This window comes from Acomys minous, assembly GCF_964271855.1.
Source record: "Acomys minous genome assembly, chromosome: 10".
Taxonomy (NCBI): domain Eukaryota; kingdom Metazoa; phylum Chordata; class Mammalia; order Rodentia; family Muridae; genus Acomys; species Acomys minous.
The window spans coordinates 30925275-30946914 of NC_140491.1; the positions used below are offsets into that span (position 1 = coordinate 30925275).

Genomic DNA, 21640 nt, shown 5'->3' on the forward strand with positions numbered 1-21640 from the left:
AGTAACCCTAGTGAGGACCCCTAATAACGGAGGATGCAGAGCCTGAATGGCCATCCTCTGAATCTACGCAGCTTCCGGTACTCAGAGTGAGACACAGGACAGCCACAAAACAGTCAACCTCTATGTATCCTGCCTGAAGATGGATGGGGCAATGGAGGCGCAGAACTTATGGGAGTGGCCCAGCCAATGCCTGCTCTAATATGAGGCCTACACCATGAAAGGGAGCCCATGCCTGACACTGTCTGGGAGACCAGAAACTGGAGACTGAATAGCCCAGAGACTCAGGATCGGGAAAAAAAAATCAATAAAATGATTCTTACTTGTGTTCTTCTATACTCATAGGTCAATGCCTGGACCAGTCATCATCTGGGAAGTTTCCTCTGGCAGCTGATGAGAGCAGATGCAAAGGCCCACAGCCAAACATTGGGTAGAGAAAGAGCCCATATTGAAGATCTCCACAGGGTCCCTCAAGGAATCCCATGAAGCAGGGCTGGGGATTGTAGGAGCCAGAGATGTCCAGGACACCAGGAGAACAAGGCTCACAGAATCAACTAAGCAGGGCTCACAGGGGCTTACAGAGACTAAAGCAGCTGTCATGGAGTTTGCATGGGTCTGAGCTCGGTCCTCTGCAAATATGTCATGGTCGTTAGCTTGGTGTTTTTGTGGAACTCGTAACGGTGCGAGTGCCGGCGTTTCTGACTTTCACCTGCTCTTCAGACACTTTGCCTCCTGCTGGGCTGCCTTACCAACACCTGGGATGGTTTGTGCCTAGTCTTATTGTAACTTGTTGTGCAGTGTTCAGTTCATATCCTAGGGAGGTCTGCTCTTTTCTGAAGGGAAAGAGAGGAGAAGTGGACCTGGGGTGGGGGGGGGGAGGCTGAGAGGAGCAGAGGGAGGGGAAACTGTGGTTGGAAAATGTTGTATGAGAGAAGAATTTTTAAGAATATCTCTGAAGTCTCTCTAAAGTACCTGAAGTCTCTAAAATTTCAATGTCTCTTGAATGTGGATGTAATGGAAGCTTTGGGTTCTTTGTAACCTCAGTTGTGTTATGTAAATATGTTTTCGTTCTAATCCCAAGTGTGGGGTTTTAGTCTGAGCTTTAACTTGTGCACACCTGTTAATTGTCTTGGGAGGGGCGTGGCTTTTGCCAGCTGGTAACTGGCCTTCCTCTGGCAGCATGGGAAGGGGCGTGGTCTAGGGCTCTGAGGCTATGAATAAGAACACAGAGATAGTGTGGTGGGGCCATGCTGTCTTGGCCAGTGGCGAGTAGCATTTTAAAGAGACCAGAGTTGGACAGTGACCCTAAACAGCCTGGAGAAGTAAAGGGGTCCCCTCTCCCCACTAACCTCTCCTACATAGGGTTGGAGGGGTGGAAGGGAAGTTGAAGCTTAAAGATCCCCAAATAAAGATGAGGGGTGAGAGAGAAAGGGGGGGGGGGGAAGAAATAGTCCCTTAATCCAAGAAGGGAAGAACCAGGCCAGTCACAATCAGAACAAGCCAAACCAAAGTTCCACAATGTGAAAAGTTCAGCACCTGATGCCTGGGACCCGCTCACAACCCTGTGGATTCCAAAGGGCCTGGGCAGCTGCACTCCGCTGGCTCCAACAACCACAGCACAGCACACATGGCTTGTTAACTAGGCTTAGGCTGACTCTACCCCACACATGCTACTGTCCTCAGCAGTTGCCCTGTGGCACTGGTATCTCTGAAGTACTAGGATCCCTCTGTGTGTGGGTTGCACCTCCAATAGCCTTTCCTGAGCACTCTGCGCCCTGCCCCACGTTCCCAAGCCTCAGCCTCTCTCCATGACCCCCTCCAGGCCTTTAAAACCAGGATCTGGCCCCGGTGTAGGGGTGCATGCCTTTAATCCCAGAACTTGGCAGAGCCAGGTGGATGTCTGAGTTCGAGGCCAGCCTGATCTACAGAGCAAGTTCCAGAACAACAAGGGAGAAACCTTGTCTCAAAAGCAAACAAATGACCAGAAATCCTGCCTCATAAATAAACAATAAACAAATAGATAGCCAGAAACTCTTTCTCATAGATCGATAGATGATAGATAGATAGATAGACAGATAGATAGACAGACAGACAGACGGACAGATGGTGGGAGTCAGGGAGACTAAGAACAGGGGTCTAATATGAGTCCTTGTCCAGCACCTGCCCACATGACTTTACTCCGTGGTCATGGTAGGACACCACAGCTCCTCAAGAGGGAAGGGGTGGCCAGAGGAGGAGATTCCTTCTTTCTTCAAAGCTGGTACGCAACCCCAAACACAGAAGGGTGGTGGGGACAGAACCGCCTTCCCAGCATGGGCCTTGTGGCCCCCTCTAAGCTGACCCCTTTGCAGTCAGGCACCAGCTGAGACCCAACCTGCCCAATAGCCCTGGAGGCCTTGCCTGACAAGGATTTTGAAAAGGCTGTTTTGGTTCCCAGAAGATCCACATTATACCCTAATTAGGCTCTGGTCACTCACAGAGCCCTGTGATGCAGCCTCACACACAGCCACTGTGAAGAAAGATCTTATCTCCTGAAGCCAAGTTGGGCTAGCCCCGTGTTCTTTCCTACAGGGCTTCTGAGGAACTGTAGAGAAAGACTCTAGCTCAATTTGCAAGGGTGTCCTTCGCTGAGGACCCTCCTGTTCTTTAACCCCAGGCTGACTTTGTTGGACAGCAGTGTTACCCCTTACAGCATTCTCCCAGCCACCACCACACCCCACTCTAGAGAGCAACATGAAAGTCACTGCGCACTTTCATCCTTAGTGACCCAATTCTTAGCAGACCGGCTGTTAGCTGTGCTGTCTCAATCAATGCACATCCCAGAAGCCTACCTACTGCTCCAGGGTCTTGACCCATTTCTCCCAAGGCATATATATATTAACTGTCGTCCCCCCCCCCACCTCTAACCCTTCCAGTGTCTTCAGCACTTGCTCATCACAAGTCAGAATGAGTGCTAGACATTTATTTGATCCACTCAAATAAAAACACCCACTCAGGTCAACGGGCAATTTAATTTCTTTATTTTTTTTTTCCACAAGCTTTGAATTCAGAAATAAGAGCCACCAACAAGTCAGTTATTAAGTAAAAATGGAAGTGAATACAAAGGAAAAACTGTACAAAACTTTAAAAATCTGACTGCCCCGCTGGCCTCTTCAGAGGGACAGGGACTCAGGCAGCCTGGGCAGACCCATTACCGCACCATCCTCAGGCCCGAGTGGGGTGTCAGGACCCCCTTTTCTGGATGTGAGCCTGATTGGGCCCAAAGCCCAAGGCTGGCTAGAAGAACACACAGGCCAGAAAGACACCATGGCCAGTTACAGGTGCCACAGGGACCAGGTTGTTGACACAGGACATGGGTGATGAAGCTCTGGGACCAGGTGGAAGGCTCCCGTGCCTTTCTGCATATTCACAGGTCTCAGTCAGGGTGGGGCTGGGGATGACATCTTTCTAGTGAAGACTCAGGGCAGAGCCTTCATTTGTAAGGGTTTGGAAGTCTCCCCTGGGGGCTAAGGTCTCGGCATTGTGTCTATGTCGGTCCTCTACGATAGATGCCCATCAGCCGCGCTCAGACTTGCATACGAAACTTACTAACATGCATCCTATCCTAGAACAGCTATAGGGTGCAAAGGAACCATCACTCAGAGGGTCATGGAGGAGTGGAGGGAACAGTGTAGGACGATGCTAAACCTGGGGGTCACTAGGAAGGGAAAATGGAGACACCATGCTCTGAGGTGGAGTCGGTGTGAACACACACTGTGGGCAAGGAACTTCCAGGCAAACACACCACACTAGTACCACTTCTTCCTAAACAGAGAAGGAAAGAGCATCACTCAATCTCCCCTCCATCAGTACCAACTAAAACTGTGGGCTTCAAAAACACAGACAGGAAAAAGGAATGGACATTTTCCCAGAATCCTTCACTCTTGCGTATCTGGCTCATCTGAGGTCAACCGAGGCTGGTGATGTTGGAGCGGCCACCGGGGGGTGCCACAATGCGGTGGCCTGTACGCCTTGGATTGTTGTCATCTATCTGGGCACCTGAAAGAGACAGAAGAAAGAGACAGTGGGATAAGACTTGCTTATGTCACCTTGGCATGCTGACAAAAGCCCTCCTCGCTTTTGTAGGCATTCCATGTGCCCCATCTTGAAATGCCAATCACTCCAACCCTCCTTCGAGACCCTATCCACGTTCACTCTGGGAGGCCTCCCTGACCTGTAGACCTGCCTGATATCTGGATGCCTCCCAGTCCTGGGGTCCCCCTCTTATATCTCCTACCCCTGCGGAGTTTGGCCTTGAAAGAAGAACTTAGTGAGTTCCTGCTACGTGCAGCAGACTTGGTGCTCTGACATGTGCTCAGAACACGCAACGAGATGACGGATATGTGGTTGTTGTTTTTTTTTTAACCCACAATTCAAAGATAAGGGTATCGAGGCTCAGACTGACTATTAGGCTCACATTCAGCCTGGTATTAGGTTCAGTAATATTCATAGGACACATATTAAGTTGGGAGGCAGGACTCATGCCCATACTGGTTTATCCTCAAAGCCCACCATGCTCTATGAACAATGTCCCTTGCTCCAGAGGCATTGCATAGATGTGACATGCACACTACACAAGTCTGTGCCTGCATGTGGACTGACTGACTTCCCTTCTGACCCCGACTTTACAGGGCCTGTTTCTTCGAGCTACTGAGGGCCTGGCTTAGGGCACAACTCTGGTTCTCCCAGCTGCCTCATGGGCAGCCATCTGCCTTCCTGGTAACTCGGGATTCAGCCTATCATTTCACTAATTTCCCTTCACAATTCTCTGTACCTTGCTTGCCAGGTGACCGTGGCACGAAAACACCCGTTAGACTAACATACGGCACCTATGTTCTGTAGCGTTGTCTTGCCTTTGAAGTGGACAAGGGTGAGCTTGATAGCAATGCAGAAAAATCAGCTATGTAGCTAGCAGCAATAGTGACACTTGATAAATGTCCACGAGGCCCTGAGGGCAGCTCTTCAGAGGGAATGGAGAGCCCAGATGGAGGGCAGGCCCAGGGCCCTAACACATGCTTGTTTTTACATGGTGTTCTAGAGATTTTTCTACTCACATCTGATGTTGGATCAACAGTATTTAGTTATAAAATGGGACTGGGGAGCCAGTTTGCAAGCTGGCAGTGAGATGCCAGTGTCCCTGGGGCTCCCAGCATGGAAGACCAGCCCTCTATGCACACCGTAGAAGATGCTAGGGTTGTGCTTTGAGTCTCTTTGTGCAATAACACTGGCCACCTTTAATACCAGAATTGCACTCAGATAGTTATTCCAAGAAAGGATCATGGGAAGTGAGGTGTCCTGGGGTCCCCCGACCCAGCACCCACTGCTTTCTCCCTGCTGGGTACCTCTCATCCTACAACTTTAACTGAGACTACATCCTCTTCCAGCTCCTGCCACACCCTCTGTTGCTAACACGTATCTGTTGCTAACACGTTGCTGGTGTGACCCACTGACCTACTTTAGCCCACTGCCTATTTTTACACAGCTCATGGCTCACACTTAAATGGTTCCTATTTTAAAAAGCCATTGAATGCAGCATCCTAGGCTTTAAACTGTGGGCTTCAGCAGGTTCCTCGGCTCATGTGAAGCAACCCAGCTGTTCGTAACTCATCATCAAATCCCTAGGACCATGCAAAGGCTCTAACAACTGGAATCATTTCAATGTGTGTGTGTGTGTGTGTGTGTTTGTGTGCGCACACGCACGCCCTCATGGAGCCAGTTGGTAGAGTTGCTGAACCCTGAACCCTGGGACTTTGATTTTGTGAAACTTCAAATAATACCAGGAACACATCACCACCTGTGGGGGGACATAAAGTCCATATTGTGCTTTCTGAGCTAGGTAGGTGTGGGGGAAGGGAAGGGTGAGTGGCAGGCACAGAGCATGTACCCAGGAAATGACAGGGCCCCTGCCTCATATCCACCCCTAGGCTCCACCCTTGGCTTCAAGGTATAAGAATTACGCCCCCCTCCCCTGTACACACACACATGCTTAACCTCAGGGCTGACCGGTGATGCCAAGGTCAAGAATCAACATGGTGTGCGGCCTACCCTGTGCCTCAGGGCCACAGCATAGGAGTGTGCCTGACTGGCCATCTCCACCTTTGCCCGAAGCCAAGTTCTCCTTCCCACAGGAGCCTGGTTACCTGATAAGCTGAAGTTGGACTGGTGGAGGTTCCTGATGGGTGGAGGTTGGTGTTTGGAAGGCGAGGATTTGGCAGAAGGAGCGGGAGCTGCATGTTTGGGTGTAGCCGGCACCTCGTACACGGGGCCGTCGTACATGCCCCTGGAAACACCATGCAACCCGAAAACCTGAAAAGAAAGAGGTCAGGGTCAGATTGATACTGTGCCTGTGCCCCACCAACAGAAGGACCAGAGGCCGTCTAGCTGCTCACAGAAGCCACATTTGTGCACACACAGGTACATTTACACGCATATATGCTTCATAGATGCACACACATCTGTTCACATACATGCACACAGAGCTTCATGCTGAAGGACCTCAAGTCATTTCCACACAGTCATGTTCCCTGCCACGCTTTCCGCTGCCCAGGCCCAGACTACGGTATTCAAGGACCAGTCTTACCATCTTTACAGAAGTCCTTAGGGAGATGAGGGACTGGCACCAGGCAAGTGGTTAAAAGAGGGAGTGAGGGTGAGACAGGGAGGGCAGAGGAATCAAAGTACTAGAAGAGCTCCTCAGTAATGACCTCAAGAGGGCAGGCCGCCACCATCCAGAGGTAGACAGGCTGTCGGCCATAGAACTGAAAGAAGCTACACATCAGCCCAGAGCTGATACAGGGACCCTCTGGGCCTGCTGGAGATCTTGAACAGCCCAGAAAGCCCCAGAATGACCATGGAAAAGGTGCTGACTCTAGGCTTCAGAGAGCAACATGCACCCAGGAAGCTGTACAAGCCCTCTGGGTGCCACTGGTGGCAAGTGCCCATGCCCTGGCTCCAGCTCCAGCATCAGCTTTGTCCCAGTGGCCTGTTCCCTGACTGCCAAGGCCTCTGGTGACCTGTACCCCCTTTTAAGGCCCTGCCACCCTGATTCCCATACCTCCCTTCAGCGACCACCCTTCCTCTGGGCTCAGAGTGGCCAGAGTCAGGTTCTGTGCCCCACTCCCAGCCTGGCTCCTGCCCACTGCCCAGCCATAAGGGTAGAGAACCCTAGGTACAGCAACCTGACCCCCTGACATAAACTGATGCCTTAGCATTGGGCCAAGTATTTTCTCCGTGACAATTAACTATTGACCACAGACCTCAGTTGCATCCCAGCTGGAAGGTCTACAGCCTGGCAAGGGATGTTGCCAGCCCTTAGTGGGGAGGGCATCCCAGCCATTCTGGTACCTAAGACCCTTGGCCTACTCTGCCTCTCTTCCCAATGGATGCACAGTGTCTGTGATGTGTGTCTATCTGGTGCTGGGAGAGGAACAGCTGACAGACGAAGGCAACTCTGTGGGGCCTAGGACTGGAAGAAGGGGTCTAACTTTACTCTGTCTAAGTCAGAAATAGTACTGCATTCACAAAGTACAAGAACGGGAACACACACGAACACACACCCACTCACATACAAATATGCATGCACATGTATATATACTCGATATACAAGGCACATACCTATATATAATATATATATGCAGATATGTACAGTACAGCAAAGAACACACACATATGTATGCACAGCACACTCAATGGGCACACACCCACACATATGCATACATGTATAATATACACAATGGATAAATAAACATATACATACATGTGTGCACAGTACAAAATGGACACATATCTACATACATGTATAATACACATAAGATATATAATATACACAATATACAATGTATAAGTGCAGACATGTCCAGTACATGCAATGAACACACACATGCATGCACAGCACACTCAATGGGCACACACCCACACATATGCATACATGTATGATATACACAATAGATAAATGAACACACATACATGTGTGCATAGATAAAATACATATGCATATAAGTATAATGCAAGCAACAGAAAAATGTACACACATGCATGCACACACAATGGGAATGTGCACATGTGCATGTGTATGATACATTTAATGGCACACATGTACAGTACACAAAGTAGACACACATGTATGCATGCACAAGGAACAGAGACCTTCTAGCATACATCATCATTTAGATCATGTGGATAATGAGTTGATTAATGACAGGCAGGTCACAGACAGGAGGAGCCACAGTAAGGAGTCCAAAGTTCCCTCTTCTGAGTCAGAGACAAGGACAGAGCCTGCTCTGTGCTTGGCTGGGGCCTTCCAAGACCGTGGATCAAGATCTTGGGGAAGGTAGGTACAGATCTGGCAGGAGGGGAGGATGAGAAGGTGAGGCAGACCAGGGTGGAGCCAGCCCCGGAGCACTGTGGGCTGTGTATTCTCACTGTGATGGCTGGTGAGCTGGGTAACTTTCCTATGCCTGAGCATCAGCTTCTAATCTGGAAAACGAGGCCCATGACCTTCCAGTAGGCCATGTGAGGACAGAATCCCGAGCAGCTCACGGATGCCTCTCGCTGATACAGGTTCAACTGGCACAGCCTGCAAGGCCCTGCAACCTCCCTGACCTTGTCTGATCTCAGATGAACAAACAGGGCCAGATGGAGCCATGTAATCAACTCGGCACAGGACAGAGCCCAGTTCCCCAAGAAGCAGATGACACAGCACAAGGGCCCTCCACTCGGGAGCTCACCTTGCTCCTGATCCTGACACGCTGGTACAGATGTTCGGGGAAAGGCTTCCGAGGGATGAAGCGACCCATGCCCTTGCTGACGCTGATGTTTCCATCCTCGAAAACAATCTTGCCCTGGCTGATGACCACCAGGGGCGAGCCATGGCACTCCATGCCCTCAAAGATGTTGTATTCCACAGTCTGTGAATGCAAAAAGCCCACATTTACTTCCATACCACACCCAAGGCTTCTCCTTCAGCACCAGCATGGCACACATCTATGATGCTCCATTGTAAGTAGTTTCCAATGACTTTTTCTTCTCTGTGTAATAGTCTGCTTGTACAACAGACAATGAACATCGCCTGCTGAGACTGAAGTCACCACTCACCCTGAGCATCTCGAATGGAGCAATGCTTCCCTGAGGACAAGCACTATGGATAGTCTGGTTGTAACCCACATTTCTGTGACATTGTTACCTTTTGTAGGGGAGAGCTTCCTAAAGTATGAGGTCAAAGGATATGGATTTCCTTAAAACACGTGGAGTACACAGGCAAATCACGTCCCAAGCAATGAGCCCAGTCTGCATGGCCAGGTGGAAGGCGAGAAACGTTGCACACTTAGAGTCTGAGCACAGGGCAAGGTCATGTTGTTGCTGTCTCATCAACTGAGAAGACAACAGGGCCTGCGAGGTGGCTCAGTGGGTAGGGGTGCTGGCTGCCAAGCCTGATGACCTGAGTTCAATATTTGGGACAAATGTGGTGGAAGGAAAGAACTGGCTTCCTCAATATGTCCCTGACCTGAGCATCCCTGAGAGAGAGAGAGAGAGAGAGAGAGAGAGAGAGAGAGAGAGAGAGAGAGACAGACAGAGACAGAGACAGAGAGACAGAGAGAGACAGAGAGACAGAGACAGAGACAGAGACACAGAGAGAGGTGTGGAAGAAGAAGGAGGAGAAGAGAGGAAAGGAGAGAGAGGAGAAGGAAAGGAAGAGAAAGAAAGAAAAAAAAGGAAAGAAGGAAGGACAAAAGAAAGACGGCAGAGGATTTGGTTCAGGTCTTACAGAGAGGAGACTGAAAGTTGGGTTCAGGACACCCACATCAGGCAGCTCACAGCCTTGTAACACCACTTCCAGATGATCCAACTCCCCCTTCTGACTGCTGCAGGCACTACATTCATGTGCCCAAACCCAGTTAAACACACACAAACATACATCATTAAAAAATAAAATAAAACCTTAAAAAAACAGAAAAACAAAAAGGACAACAGACCATCTAGAACTTTGCATTTGGTTTGTTACTCCATTAGCCAACTGCCACCACCCAATGGCTGCTCACCTATTGTTAATTTTTATCAGTTATTGTAACAGTGGGTCCTATGTGGTTGGAAACAATCCAGCGGTACAAAGGGAATCTGGAAGAGAAGCTTCTCAACCTCCAACTGAGCCGAGGGCCTTACAGGACTTCTGCTTGCAGCTGTCTCACACACAAGTGCTGACTGCACATCATGCAAGTCCTTATTCCACCCCGTACCCTAGAGACCCTCAGCACGAGGCTGAAGCTGAGAACACTTTACAGCCTATATGCCACCGAGTTGAGTCCCATCATGCACTTGGGCCACCACTGATCCCACTCACTTCCCAACTTCAAAGAAATGGGACATTTCTAGGCTTTTGCTAAAAAGACACTGTGTGCGCAGTCTGCATGTGTGATCATGGGCCCTCCATCACCCAAAGAGGTGACACTAGGACCCAGCTCTGGCAACGCTGTGAGACTCCCTGTTGCTGGGACAGTATCAAAGGGACACACATTACACCCTGGAGCCTGTCTAATCATGTGCCCCTCTCGATGCTGTGACCTGTAGCTGTTAGTAAGAGCAGGTCGTTTCCCCCGGGCAATACTCACATGCGCACAACCCTTACTGTGCAATTGTCTTTGCGTTCTACTCTATTAGTCTCACAGTATTGTCCAATTTTGCAAAGAACCTACTACCCTTCCTTTGGTGACTGGCAGATCCCTACCTCCAATCCTTGCCCTGAACTTTGTATCTCATGTCACATCATTTTCTCAGCTATACAGACTATTTTTGCTTTTTTTTTTTTTCTGTAGCCGGGTCACAAACAGAAAAATTATTCCCCCTGCAGTTTCCATCCAGAACTGTCATTTTAAAAATGTGTGCTGGGGACTGGAGTGATGGCTAAGGGGTAAGAGCACCAGGTGCTCTTCCAGAGGACATGGTGGCCAAGAACAGATGTACCTGCCCTGTGTGTATAGCCAGAGAGAGCGGCATGGCTGAAGGCCTGCTCAAAGCATCTTGGAATTGCTCCAATAGAAACACTGAGTGGCTGACACAGGCATGTGACAGATTTGGAAAACCCTGCATCACTTTTAGCCAGAAGCTTCTGAAATGGCCCATAGGAAGCATGGCCCATGGATAGGCTTGGGACTTACTGATTTATGGCTTTTAGCTGTTATGGTCTTCATCTTGTCTGGGTCCCAGATGACTACATCAGCATCGGAGCCCACAGCGATCCGGCCTTTCCTTGGGTACAGGTTGAAGATCTTGGCTGCGTTGGTGCTGGTGACGGCTACGAACTGATTTTCGTCCATCTTGCCAGTAGCCTGAAATCAAGACCCACGCATTGAGGAGAAGGACAGTTGGGCACAGACCTGGGCCTCCCAGGGGGGGTCTTCCCAAACAGAAACCAGTCATCCTAAAGAGTGGTCTGACCAGAGCAGGAATGAAAAGAACTGCACAGGGTTGCTGACACCTTCCACAAGAGCCACTGTGGTGGCCTGTCGGTGGCTCTAGGCCCAAGTTTTATAAAAAGTAAAAACTGGGCCCAGGAGAGAGCTCAGTAAAGTGTGTGTGACATAAGTGTGAGGACCCAAGTTCAATCTCCGGAACGGATCTAAAAAGCCAGGCACAGGCACAGCGGCATGGACCTGTTATCTCAGCACTAGGAAGAGAAAGACAGGTGGGTCCCTGGGGTTCAGTGACCAGCCAGTGTCACCCCGACTTGGTGAACTCTAAGCCAAAGAGGGACTCAAAATGTAAGATGGAGAGGTGATGGAAAGATGGCCCTGTGGTTAAGAAAACTGGTTGTGGACCCAGATCTGATTCCCAACACAAACCTGGTGGCTCACAACAGTTCGTAGTTTCAATTCCAGGGCTTTTTTCTGGCCTCCAAGGATATCAGGCACACATGTGGTACACAGACATATATGCAGCCAAAAGACCCACAACATCAAATAGAATAACTAAAGATAAATAAGTAAATAAGGTAGGGCCAGGCAAGATGACCCAACAGGTAAAAAATGCCTACACTCAAACCTGATGACCTGTGTTCAAGTCCTGGAGCCTGGTAGAAGGAGAAAACTGATCCCCACAGGCTATCTTCTATATTTCACACCATGCACCATAACATGTGCACCCACAAACATGCAGACACATGCACACATGAAGATAGGCACACACGATTTACATTTCTGATGAGCTAGTGCCCGCTTCCATCCACTTTTCATCCTCCATTCAAGGACTGTGACATCAGGAGTCACATCTCTACTTTAAGGTAAGAAAGGAAGACTTCAGAACCTTAAGTCCATAACACTGGCCTAGATGGTCCAGGAAGAGTACTTCTAGAATATTCCACAGGAGAGGTAGGATGGACTTACCACTGCCTTGTCCCAGACAACAGTCATCCGCTCCTCTATGCCATTGACACCTTCAGGGATCAGAGTGAAGTTGTCCTTGCCCACAGCCTTCTGGGCAGTACTGTAAGGACAGTGGCCACTACCTGTGACCTGCAAGTCTCCACTGGCAAGAACAGAAAAAGGTAGAGTTGTATTCATTGTGAACAGCATGCGTCACCCATCCAGGAGTGGCACTTAAGCCCCAGTGGCTCAGTGGAAAGTTCTGAAGAAGGCACAAGGCATCAGGGATTTTGTCTAATTTTTTTTTTTTTTTTTTTTGTGTGTGTGTGTGTGTGTGTGTGTGTGTGTGTGTGTGTGTTTGGTATCTAACTCAGAGTCTAACACATGCTAAGCAAGTATGATACCAGTGAGCTATGTTTCCAGCCCTACTCAATAGCTGATCATGTAGTCATTGATCCAAAGTCAGTCTGTCAACTCAAAGCCTGTCAGCACATCAGGAACCCCACATTTGCAACCTGAGCCTTCCAACTCTGTATGTCACAGGACAGTCACACACACAGAGACATGTGTCTCTTATAGTGAGGTCGCTGGCCTATGGCAGCTGGTCCTTCTGTTCTGGGCTCACAGAACAAATAATACCTGTAGGTACTAGCTAAAAGACACAGATCTCTGGCTGTGTTGTTTTGACCCTCGAGAGTTTGGAAGCAAGGACCACCGGGTGCATCCAGAGCCTCAGCCTAGAAGCCAGTATCAGCAATGAGAGGGTTGTGACTTGGTGTGTGCAAATGCAGGCTGAGGTGGTACTCTACTTTATAGTATCAGGATGCATACGTCACTTAAATGCTAGATGTATGCCTACGAGTTGTCCTGTTTAGGATTGTCTGTCCTTATTTATTTAGCAAACCCACACCATACACATGCTCTGTGCTGGGATGATGTGAGGGCCACGGTGAATCTCAACAGACCACTGTCATGGTGGGTGTAGAAACAGGAGCACTGAGGCAGCTGAGCTGAGTTGCTATTTTAAATCTGATGACCAGGAAATGCCTCTCTGAGCAGAAACCTTCCAAGAAGGGTCTGGAAGCAGTAAATAAGCCAACTGAGAGACACATGAGAGTGCTAGGCAGGATGTGGCTCTGAGACAAAGTTATTTCGGCGTGGTGGGAGGGGCGCCGGCTGTATCAGCCTGAGGCTGTAAAGTTAGGCAGAGAGAACCAAGGCCAGAGGTGAAGTCAGCCTGGAGAGAAAATCAGGCTGGAGTCTAGCCAAGGAGTAGGGTCCAGGCTATGCTCTGCCCTTTGGACTCCACTTGGAAGAAGAAATCATAAGGGTGTCCTCTCTTGGTCCTGCTGACATTTAAAGTGCTTAAGCACCATGGACAGCGCATGGATGGGGCAGGGAGACTAGCTCCTTGGAAACAGAGGTCCATGCAGGCAAGAGGCACCCACACAGTGAGTGGCCATGACCAAGGGTGCACGACATCATCAGTCTCTACAGACTGTGGTCATGTTCCTGCCTTTTTCTGAGCTGACCAAGACTGTGAGACAACAGATCCTGGGAATTTGTGGACTCCTTTGTAGTTGGAGGAAGCATCGGACACCCACAAGCCATGGGCTTCGATGCTGAATTGTAATTGAGTTCACCAGCAAAACAGTGTCTGCATCCTGTGGGGACAAAGATTTCCACACGGCACCATCCCAGAGTCTCCTTGTTCGCACACCCAGTTCCTTATCCTCGGAAGTCCTGTCTTATCCCCCAAGTCCAGCCCCAACTCATCCCCTCCACAGAGCACCAGCCATCTGCCTCCCTACCCCAAGGGCAGCCTGTCCTCCTCCTCTCACTATGTGGTCTTGCACAGCCCTCTTCTCTTATGCTGACTGGTGGAAGTCGATTGCGGTGGCTGCACTTCTACTGTGTGGAAAAATACTGTTGCTTTGCCAGCAACAAGTAGCTGCTCATTGAACTGCGCCCACCCACACTGAACTGCAACTAGTCCTGTACAAGCAGGCACTGGATTATGCACACGCGGCCAGAGAATGAACAAGCTAGGGGAGAGAGACAGAGATGTTGCATATGTTCCGACAAGCCCACAACCACAACAGGACCAGTTAAGTGGCAAAGGCAAGATTTGAATCCTGGTCTCTCATCCCTAATCTTAGAGGCTACCAACCACACCTAACTGCCTAGAACATAGCAGGTGAATAAACAATACTGAACTCGTGGGAGGAGGTGGTCAAGAAATGTAAACACTCATTACATGATTACCCTTGGGTCCAGGAAGACTTGCTATAAACAACATGGGGAATTGTTTTCTGAGCACAGACGTCCCGTCCCCCACCCACCCACTGAAGCCTCCCTTCTCTAATCAGCCTGTGGCTTCCAGCCCTGTCTCTCCATCCCCATGGCTCTTACCAGGCCAGCAAAGAGGTCAAGTAGTCAGGAGTGGTGGGGTCTGGGCTCAGGGGAGGGGAGGTCACAAATGCCGCTGCCTTGGCCCAGTTCTTGCTCCAGTAGTGGGTGCCATCGGTCCCCAGGCTGGCAGCTATGGGCTCGCCGAAGACAAGAGGGCCTTGAAAGGGGCAAACGTAAGGAGTGTGGTTATAGCCTACAGAGTCCATGCTGACACAGAAGAAGGGTTGGTAGCAGAGGAGACTGACTAAAAGCCAATATCCCGGTATCTTCTTCGGGAGCAGCACCACACAGTGCTCTTTACTGTGAAGGCTCAATTCTGTAGCCCATGAGGGCAGCTGCCCTAGGCCAGCATTGTCCATATCCAGCTCCTGCTGCCCCCTATTGGTGCTCTGGGGAAATGCTTTCTTTCTTCCCACCCCACAATCGACTCTCTTCTTTCGGGGCCGTGTAGTAACCCTAAGCACAAGCTTCCATGTGAGTCTTGGACAGAGCCTAGGAGAGGGCCAAGCCCAGGGAGTGGCCCAAAAAGGGGAAGATGGGATGCAGGAGGACCTGCTGGCCATTCCTGACTAGTCATTGGCTTTGTGTGAAACCCAAGGGAAAGGCCCTAAAGCCAGCCAAGAGCCATGTGGTCTCATCTGGCCAACAGGAGCAAGGACCATCACAAACAAGGTAGCTTAGGCTCAGAGCTTGTGGGGGAATTGCAGAGGCCTTTGACTCCTGGTACACTAGCAGTCAAGTCTAAAATCAGCTCCCGACAACCCTTCAGGACACTTGAGGCCACAGGCTGCCAACTCCTGGCAGACCTCTGCCCTGGAGTAACCTGGACAGCCCTCTGTCGCCCCTCAGGAGGACAAGCACCACCTGCCTTTCTTCCTGGCCAGGGCGATGATGTCCGCAGCACTCTTGCTCATGACCTTGGTGATGTAGACGGGGCAATTGATCCGGCCTGCAATGGCAATAGCCCGGAACACGGCCTCGGCCTCCAGCTGGGGACACAGCAAATGCAAAGGTCACAGGAGGAAAGGAGGCAGCCGCTCCTGAGCCTATATTCTCCCATTCTCCTTAAGTGTTTGCAAAGGTGAAATCTTCCATTTAAAAGGAGAATGTGAGAAATGAGAAAAGTTTCATGTGAATCTGGTGGGAGAGTTGGAGATGGAACAATGCCCTGGGCTTGTTTGGAAACACCCTGTAGGCTGTGTAAGAAAACTCTCCCGAGAGGAAGCTACATCAAAAGGCACACGAACGGTCACGGTTAATGACTGACGTCATGACATCAGGGCATACCCATGGCTGACTGTGCTTTCTTATTCACTCTCTAAACCTGATTCATTTCATCTCAGCCCCCTCTAGCCCAGCCATGCTCTCAGTACCAGTAAGCCAAAGCACCTGCTGAGACTTCTATTTCTGGTTTTTAATTTACAATCTGTTAAGCCCTCAGGCATGGCCCTAACAAAGGTATGATTTGACAAGGACATTGAGGGACTCTTCAGTCTATTTTCCTATCACCAATACAGCAAGTCTTTAGTGAACATTCTCCCCCAGCAGGACACTGGGGTGTGAGCGGAGCCCAGGGGTGGTGCTCCTAGACCCTGGAATAGCCTTTTCTGGCCTCTCTGATTGACTTGTATCCTCTGGGGCCCTGAGAAGGAGTGAGGGGCGGGGGGTGCAGGGGGAGCAGGGCAGAGTGGAGTGGAGAGGACAGAGCAGAGGGAACAGGGAGGAGCTGGGTGCAAGGGAGTTGTTCTGCTCCAGCTGCAGGACTCTGGAGTGTGAACACTTGGCAATGACAGATCACAGGAGGCATCCTTACCTCCTCAGGTCTACTCAGAGCATGACCCTCGGGACCCGTGATGCCCATCTCCAGGATCCGTTTTTGTTCCTAGGAGACAATCACCAATGAGCCAGAATGAGGGAGCTGAGAGGGGTCGCTCTTCCAGCCACTGCCTGACATGAGGCAGGGCAGATGAGGTCGGCAGATGAGGTTCCTACAGGCCAGCCAGTGGACTGAGAGTGACCGGCTGTTCTCTGCACTCCACCAACCTTCCTCTTCATCAGTCCATGCCCATCCCCTGCCCAGCCACAGCATCGTCTAGAACAGTTGTCTTAGGACTCCAGGAACCAATGTGAGGAAGCACAAGGCAGGGCTTGTCTCCTTAAAACTCCATGATGGCCTGGCCCCCGTGTGAGGGTGCTAGGAGATGCACAGGGGATGAGAGCAGAGAGATACTGCTGCTTTCCTGTGGAGGGGGATTTCATCTCAGGAAGAGACTCGTTCTGACAAGAATGATTTTCACGATGTTTTGTCCCTTCCCTGTGCTTTCACACACCTAAGGCAAGCTCACGGAGGGCTGGTGATACCACACCCTTGGATCTCCAGAACTACAAGCCTAAACAGCACATCTTTCTTTGTGGGGAGTGAGTTAGTTATCCCTAAAGCAGGATGTCACAGGCAAACCTACCACTGTCCCCCCCCCCACCTCTCTCCCACATGCTCCCCCCCACACCAGCTCTCTCCCCCTCTTCCTCTCCTGGTTTGCCACCATGCATGAAGCTGTCATTACTTATTCTCTGAAATCAAGCAGAGGCCAATGTCACACTTGCTGATCCCCAGAAGGGAGACCAAAAATTAGCCTTTGTAGAAGTGTAGTGGCTATTCTTGGTTGTCAACCAAGAATACTACACCTGAAATTAACTAAAACCCATGCAGCTAGGCACACCTGGGAGGGATTTGTTTTGCATTGAATCATCTGACATGGGAAGACCCACGTAGAAAAAAATTTTTTTCTTTGCCTGCTTGTTCTCACTCTCTCTGGCAAGTCTATCTCTTCAGTGGCATTAGAGCCTATTTCTTCGGAACTCCAGCCCATACTCAAGACCATTTGAGACATCCAGCCTCATGGCCTGAACAACTACTGGATTCTTGAACCTTCCTTGGTAGACAGGCATTGTTGGACTAGCTGGACCACAGCCTGTAAGACACTCTAATAAATCATACACACACACACACCCTAACTGTTCTGTTCCCCTACAGAACCTTGTCTAATACAAGAGCCTGGAGAGATGGCTCAGTTGGTAAAGTGATGACTATGCAAGAATGGGAATAAGTAAAATCACCAGAATCCACATTTAAGGAAAAAAAAAAGCTGGGTGCACATGGCACTGAGGGGCACCACCATCCCTACATGCAGGGCAGTTTTGTTCAGAACTTTGCAATGCAGAGGAGAAAACAGGTCTCAGAAGCCAAGTGTCTTGCCAGTAGGCACACTGCACACAAGGGAGCATCTCTTATCTGAACATGTGATATGACATCCAGCGTTCAGCTCTACCCCTCCCCACCCAGTCATCTCACTAATGGAGGATACAACCCTCTTTTATAGTCTACTTTGTAACAGGTCCCCTTTATGGTAGGAGGGAGAGCCATGTGCCACTCACCTGAGCTATCAAGTCTCCATTTTCTGCATGGACTAAGATCACAGCTCCCAAACCTTTAAGGAAAGTGAAGGCTTCGTACAGCTAAAGAGGAAAAATGGGGCTGGTGAGAAATCAAGGTGTAGTAGTCCATGCATTTAACAGGCTGCTCCTCTGCAGCCTCTACAGAACCCCCTGGGTCACCATCTTCCAGACTGAGAGGCAGGAAGCTGAGTGGGACCAAACTAATCAAAGTGCATAGTGTCATTATAACACAGTGGTCCCCACTCTTCCTAATGATGTGACCCTTTAATACAGTTCCTCATGTTGTGGTGATTCCCAACCATAAAATCATTTCATTGCCACTTCACAAATGTAATTTTTCTACAGTTATGAATCGTAGTGTAAGTATCTGATACACAGGATATCTGATGTGCAACCACCAAAGGGATCATGACTCATGGGTTGAGAACCACTGCTGTAACACCTCCATCTTCTTCGTCTTCATTCTAAGTACAGACTGTTGCTCCTGGGACACATGCTTGCAAATGTAAGAGGGGGCTCTCGGAGGCAGAAAGCACTTTGGAAGACCCTCCAGTCAGAGGCCCATGGCTGACAGCCATGACAGGGACATCAGTGGAGCAATGCCAGAAAAAAGCACCAGTTGTAATTCCACCCATGTGTTACACACTACTGCTTCCATGAGCCCCAACCAACTTCCTGCTTCTAGAACACCCCTTGTCTGCATCAAAAGCTCGAGGCATCCTAGGTAAGTTGTTGTCTGATCCAAGCTGCTTCTTTGAAGGGCAGGACATGGAAAGGCCACTGTCAGCACAGTTCTGGAGTAAGCCATCCCTGAATTTCACATGTATTAAGTCATTCAGCATTCTGACAACCTCTGTAAGGTTGAGGATGGAATGAGCCTCAAGCCTAGAGATGGTGGAAAAGGTGTTCCCAGCTGCCCACCAAGCAACGGGTATGGTAAGCTGTGTCACGGTATCAACAACTTCATCTAGGAGTTAGAGGGGACCCAGTGGTGGGGGGAGGGGTGTAAGCAGTAAGCCCACCATTGGAAACACATAGTGGTGTCTTCCTCAGCTCCTTGCACCCTAGGCCAGAGATCTCACATCCTCCTGATGAGAAAACAGAGACTCTGACTTCCTCGGTGCCTTGCATTTGTTTGAGGAAGGCCACAGCTCCCCTTTACAGAGCCAGTGCTATGGTCCCAGCCTCCCCTGAGCCCCAAGGCCAACTGTCCAGCCTGTAGGAAGTACATGTCCAGAAGGTGACTCCTGAATGTCTACAATGGGCTCCAAGGAACTGTTTGTTAATGAGGCTTCCAGAGAATGCTGTGGAAAAGCTACTTGAGGGACACTCCACTAAGGACCCCAGGCTCTCATCTCTTTTAGGGGAGGAATAAAGATAGAGGAGGGACAATGGCCACACTGCACTTAGTGCTGGGAGTGAGACCTGAGCCCAAGCTATGAGGGTCTCCCGTGCTCATGAGAGCTGGCTCCAGCCTATGTGGGTGAAGAGAAGCTTGCGACAGAACCTACCTGGCTGTCAGACATCTGGTACAGATCCTTATATGCCATGTACACTTGGAAGGAGTTGACACCTGTTGCAAGATAAGATGGAGAAAAGCATGTTTAAGTAGAGATGAAGGTCTCTCCAGTAAATCAGTGACCAGGTGTGTAGCAGCAACTGTCAGGGCAGAAGGTGCCATGGATCCACTGTGGGGGCACCAAAGCCAGCCTAGGGGTGGCAGTCAGTGCCTGGAACTTTCTTGGAAAAAGCAAACCTGAGCTGGATCTGAGGGTAAGAAAGAGAGAGAGAGAGAAGAAGGAGGAGGAGGAGGAGAAAGGGAGGGAGGGAGGGAGGGAGAGAGGGAGGGAGAGAGGGAGGGAGGGATTAGAGAAAGAGGATCACAGGAACTATGCAAGAGAAGGAGGGGTGTGCATGGTAGAAATATCTTCCTTTCTAGAATGTGTCTTCCTCCAGCTGAAGCAAAGGGGGCGTGTGCTTCGTGATCCCATTGTTTTCACTGTAGTACAAATACACAAGGCAAAGCTCAGTGTCACAACCAGTTCAACCCACACTGTGGCGCATAGCACAAGAGACATGCAATTAGCCACCGTGTCTACTGCGTTAGTCTTCCCTAGCTAGGAGGTACCATGAAGCACATTGTGAGATGGAGAGATGGCCCTGAAAGCAGACGGGAGGTGGGTAAGGGAATGCTGGGAGGACACTGCTGGGAGGAGGGAAATAAAAGGGAAGACAGGACAGAACTTGATCATGAGGAGCAGTTTGTGAGAGGACTTGCCTCGCATCCTCTGCAAGTTACTTGAGATCAGAGGCTGTGCCCCATGAGTCATTTTGCCTTGCTCCTCTGGGACCCGTGGTGTGTGACTTGGGTTTGAGGGTAAAGTATGAAAACATCTGGAGAAGAAGGGGCGAGTCTGAGGCAAAGTGTTAAGGAGAATGAGCCTTCCCTTACACTCAGTGACAGAAGCGACAAGCCAGAGGCTTCTGTTGTGTAGAAACCCACAAAAACTCCTTCTCTTAAAATAATGGGGAAAAAGTAGAAGTTAAAATTGTGTTCTGAGATTAGTATAAAAATACCACTGACTAATCAAATATACTCAAGTAAAAGTATCACAACAGGAACACGTATGAGGGAGGCACAAACGCGGCCATTAGAGACTGCGTTCAGTGCAGAGACGGACCTTCTGCAAATGTAACACCTCGATATATCCATAGACACAGAAGCACTATCGTTGCCACCATCCACGTCCAGGTTCATCTGGTGAGCTCGAAACTCAGATGCTGGCTCTCTGGTAGGGCTTGAATGGGATGCATTTCCCACATGCTCATAGGCTGGGGCCAGGCTCCCAGCTGGTGGGATTTAGTGCCGTGACTGGATCCTGAGGGCTGTGATATCCATCCACTCAGGGAGGACACACGCTGTGCCCTACCCTTTCTCCTCTCACTGTTTCCTGAGGGGCTCAGTAGCTCTGCTCCACCACATGGTCCCCAAGATTGTTCTCCCTTGCCTCAGGCTGAGCAATGGGGAAGTGGCCTTGGATGAAACCTCTTAAATTGCAAGGAAATTCTCTTTTGTGGCATCTGGGAAGGCTTTCCCCCAGGAAGCAACAGCTCAGCTAAAACCAGAACTGACTAAGAAGCAGGAGGGAGATTCAGCGAGTAGAGGGGAAGGGAGGGGAAGAGAGGGCACAGGATAGGAAGGGAGAGATGGAGCTGCAAGGCCAGTGAAACATTTAAAATCTTAAATTCCTGTGCAGGAACCTTGAGTTTTTCATGCAAGTCACCAGTCAAGAAAGGGGAGTGGCTCTCCAGTCCTGGGGGAAATGCCAGGAATACCCAATTTAAGCAAGCATCCTCTCCCTGACACTGTGGCAGGCACTTGG

General features: G+C 49.9%; 1 protein-coding gene across 2 annotated transcripts in view; it reads right to left on the reverse strand.

Moving 5' to 3' along the window:
• Window positions 1–2996: 2996 nt before the first annotated feature.
• Window positions 2997–21640, reverse strand: part of CRMP1 (collapsin response mediator protein 1) — a 56680-nt gene continuing 38036 nt past the window's right edge. For both annotated transcript variants that reach the window (XM_084798521.1, XM_084798522.1), the window contains exons 5-14: window positions 19769–19830; window positions 18237–18317; window positions 16615–16683; window positions 15670–15790; window positions 14802–14958; window positions 12411–12552; window positions 11187–11357; window positions 8763–8942; window positions 6177–6342; window positions 2997–4035 (exon numbers count right to left, since the gene is read on the reverse strand). In XM_084798521.1, coding sequence (XP_084654647.1) covers window positions 3944–4035; window positions 6177–6342; window positions 8763–8942; window positions 11187–11357; window positions 12411–12552; window positions 14802–14958; window positions 15670–15790; window positions 16615–16683; window positions 18237–18317; window positions 19769–19830 — 1241 coding nt within the window. In that variant the 3' untranslated portion in view covers window positions 2997–3943. The remainder of the gene's footprint in view (window positions 4036–6176; window positions 6343–8762; window positions 8943–11186; window positions 11358–12410; window positions 12553–14801; window positions 14959–15669; window positions 15791–16614; window positions 16684–18236; window positions 18318–19768; window positions 19831–21640) is intronic.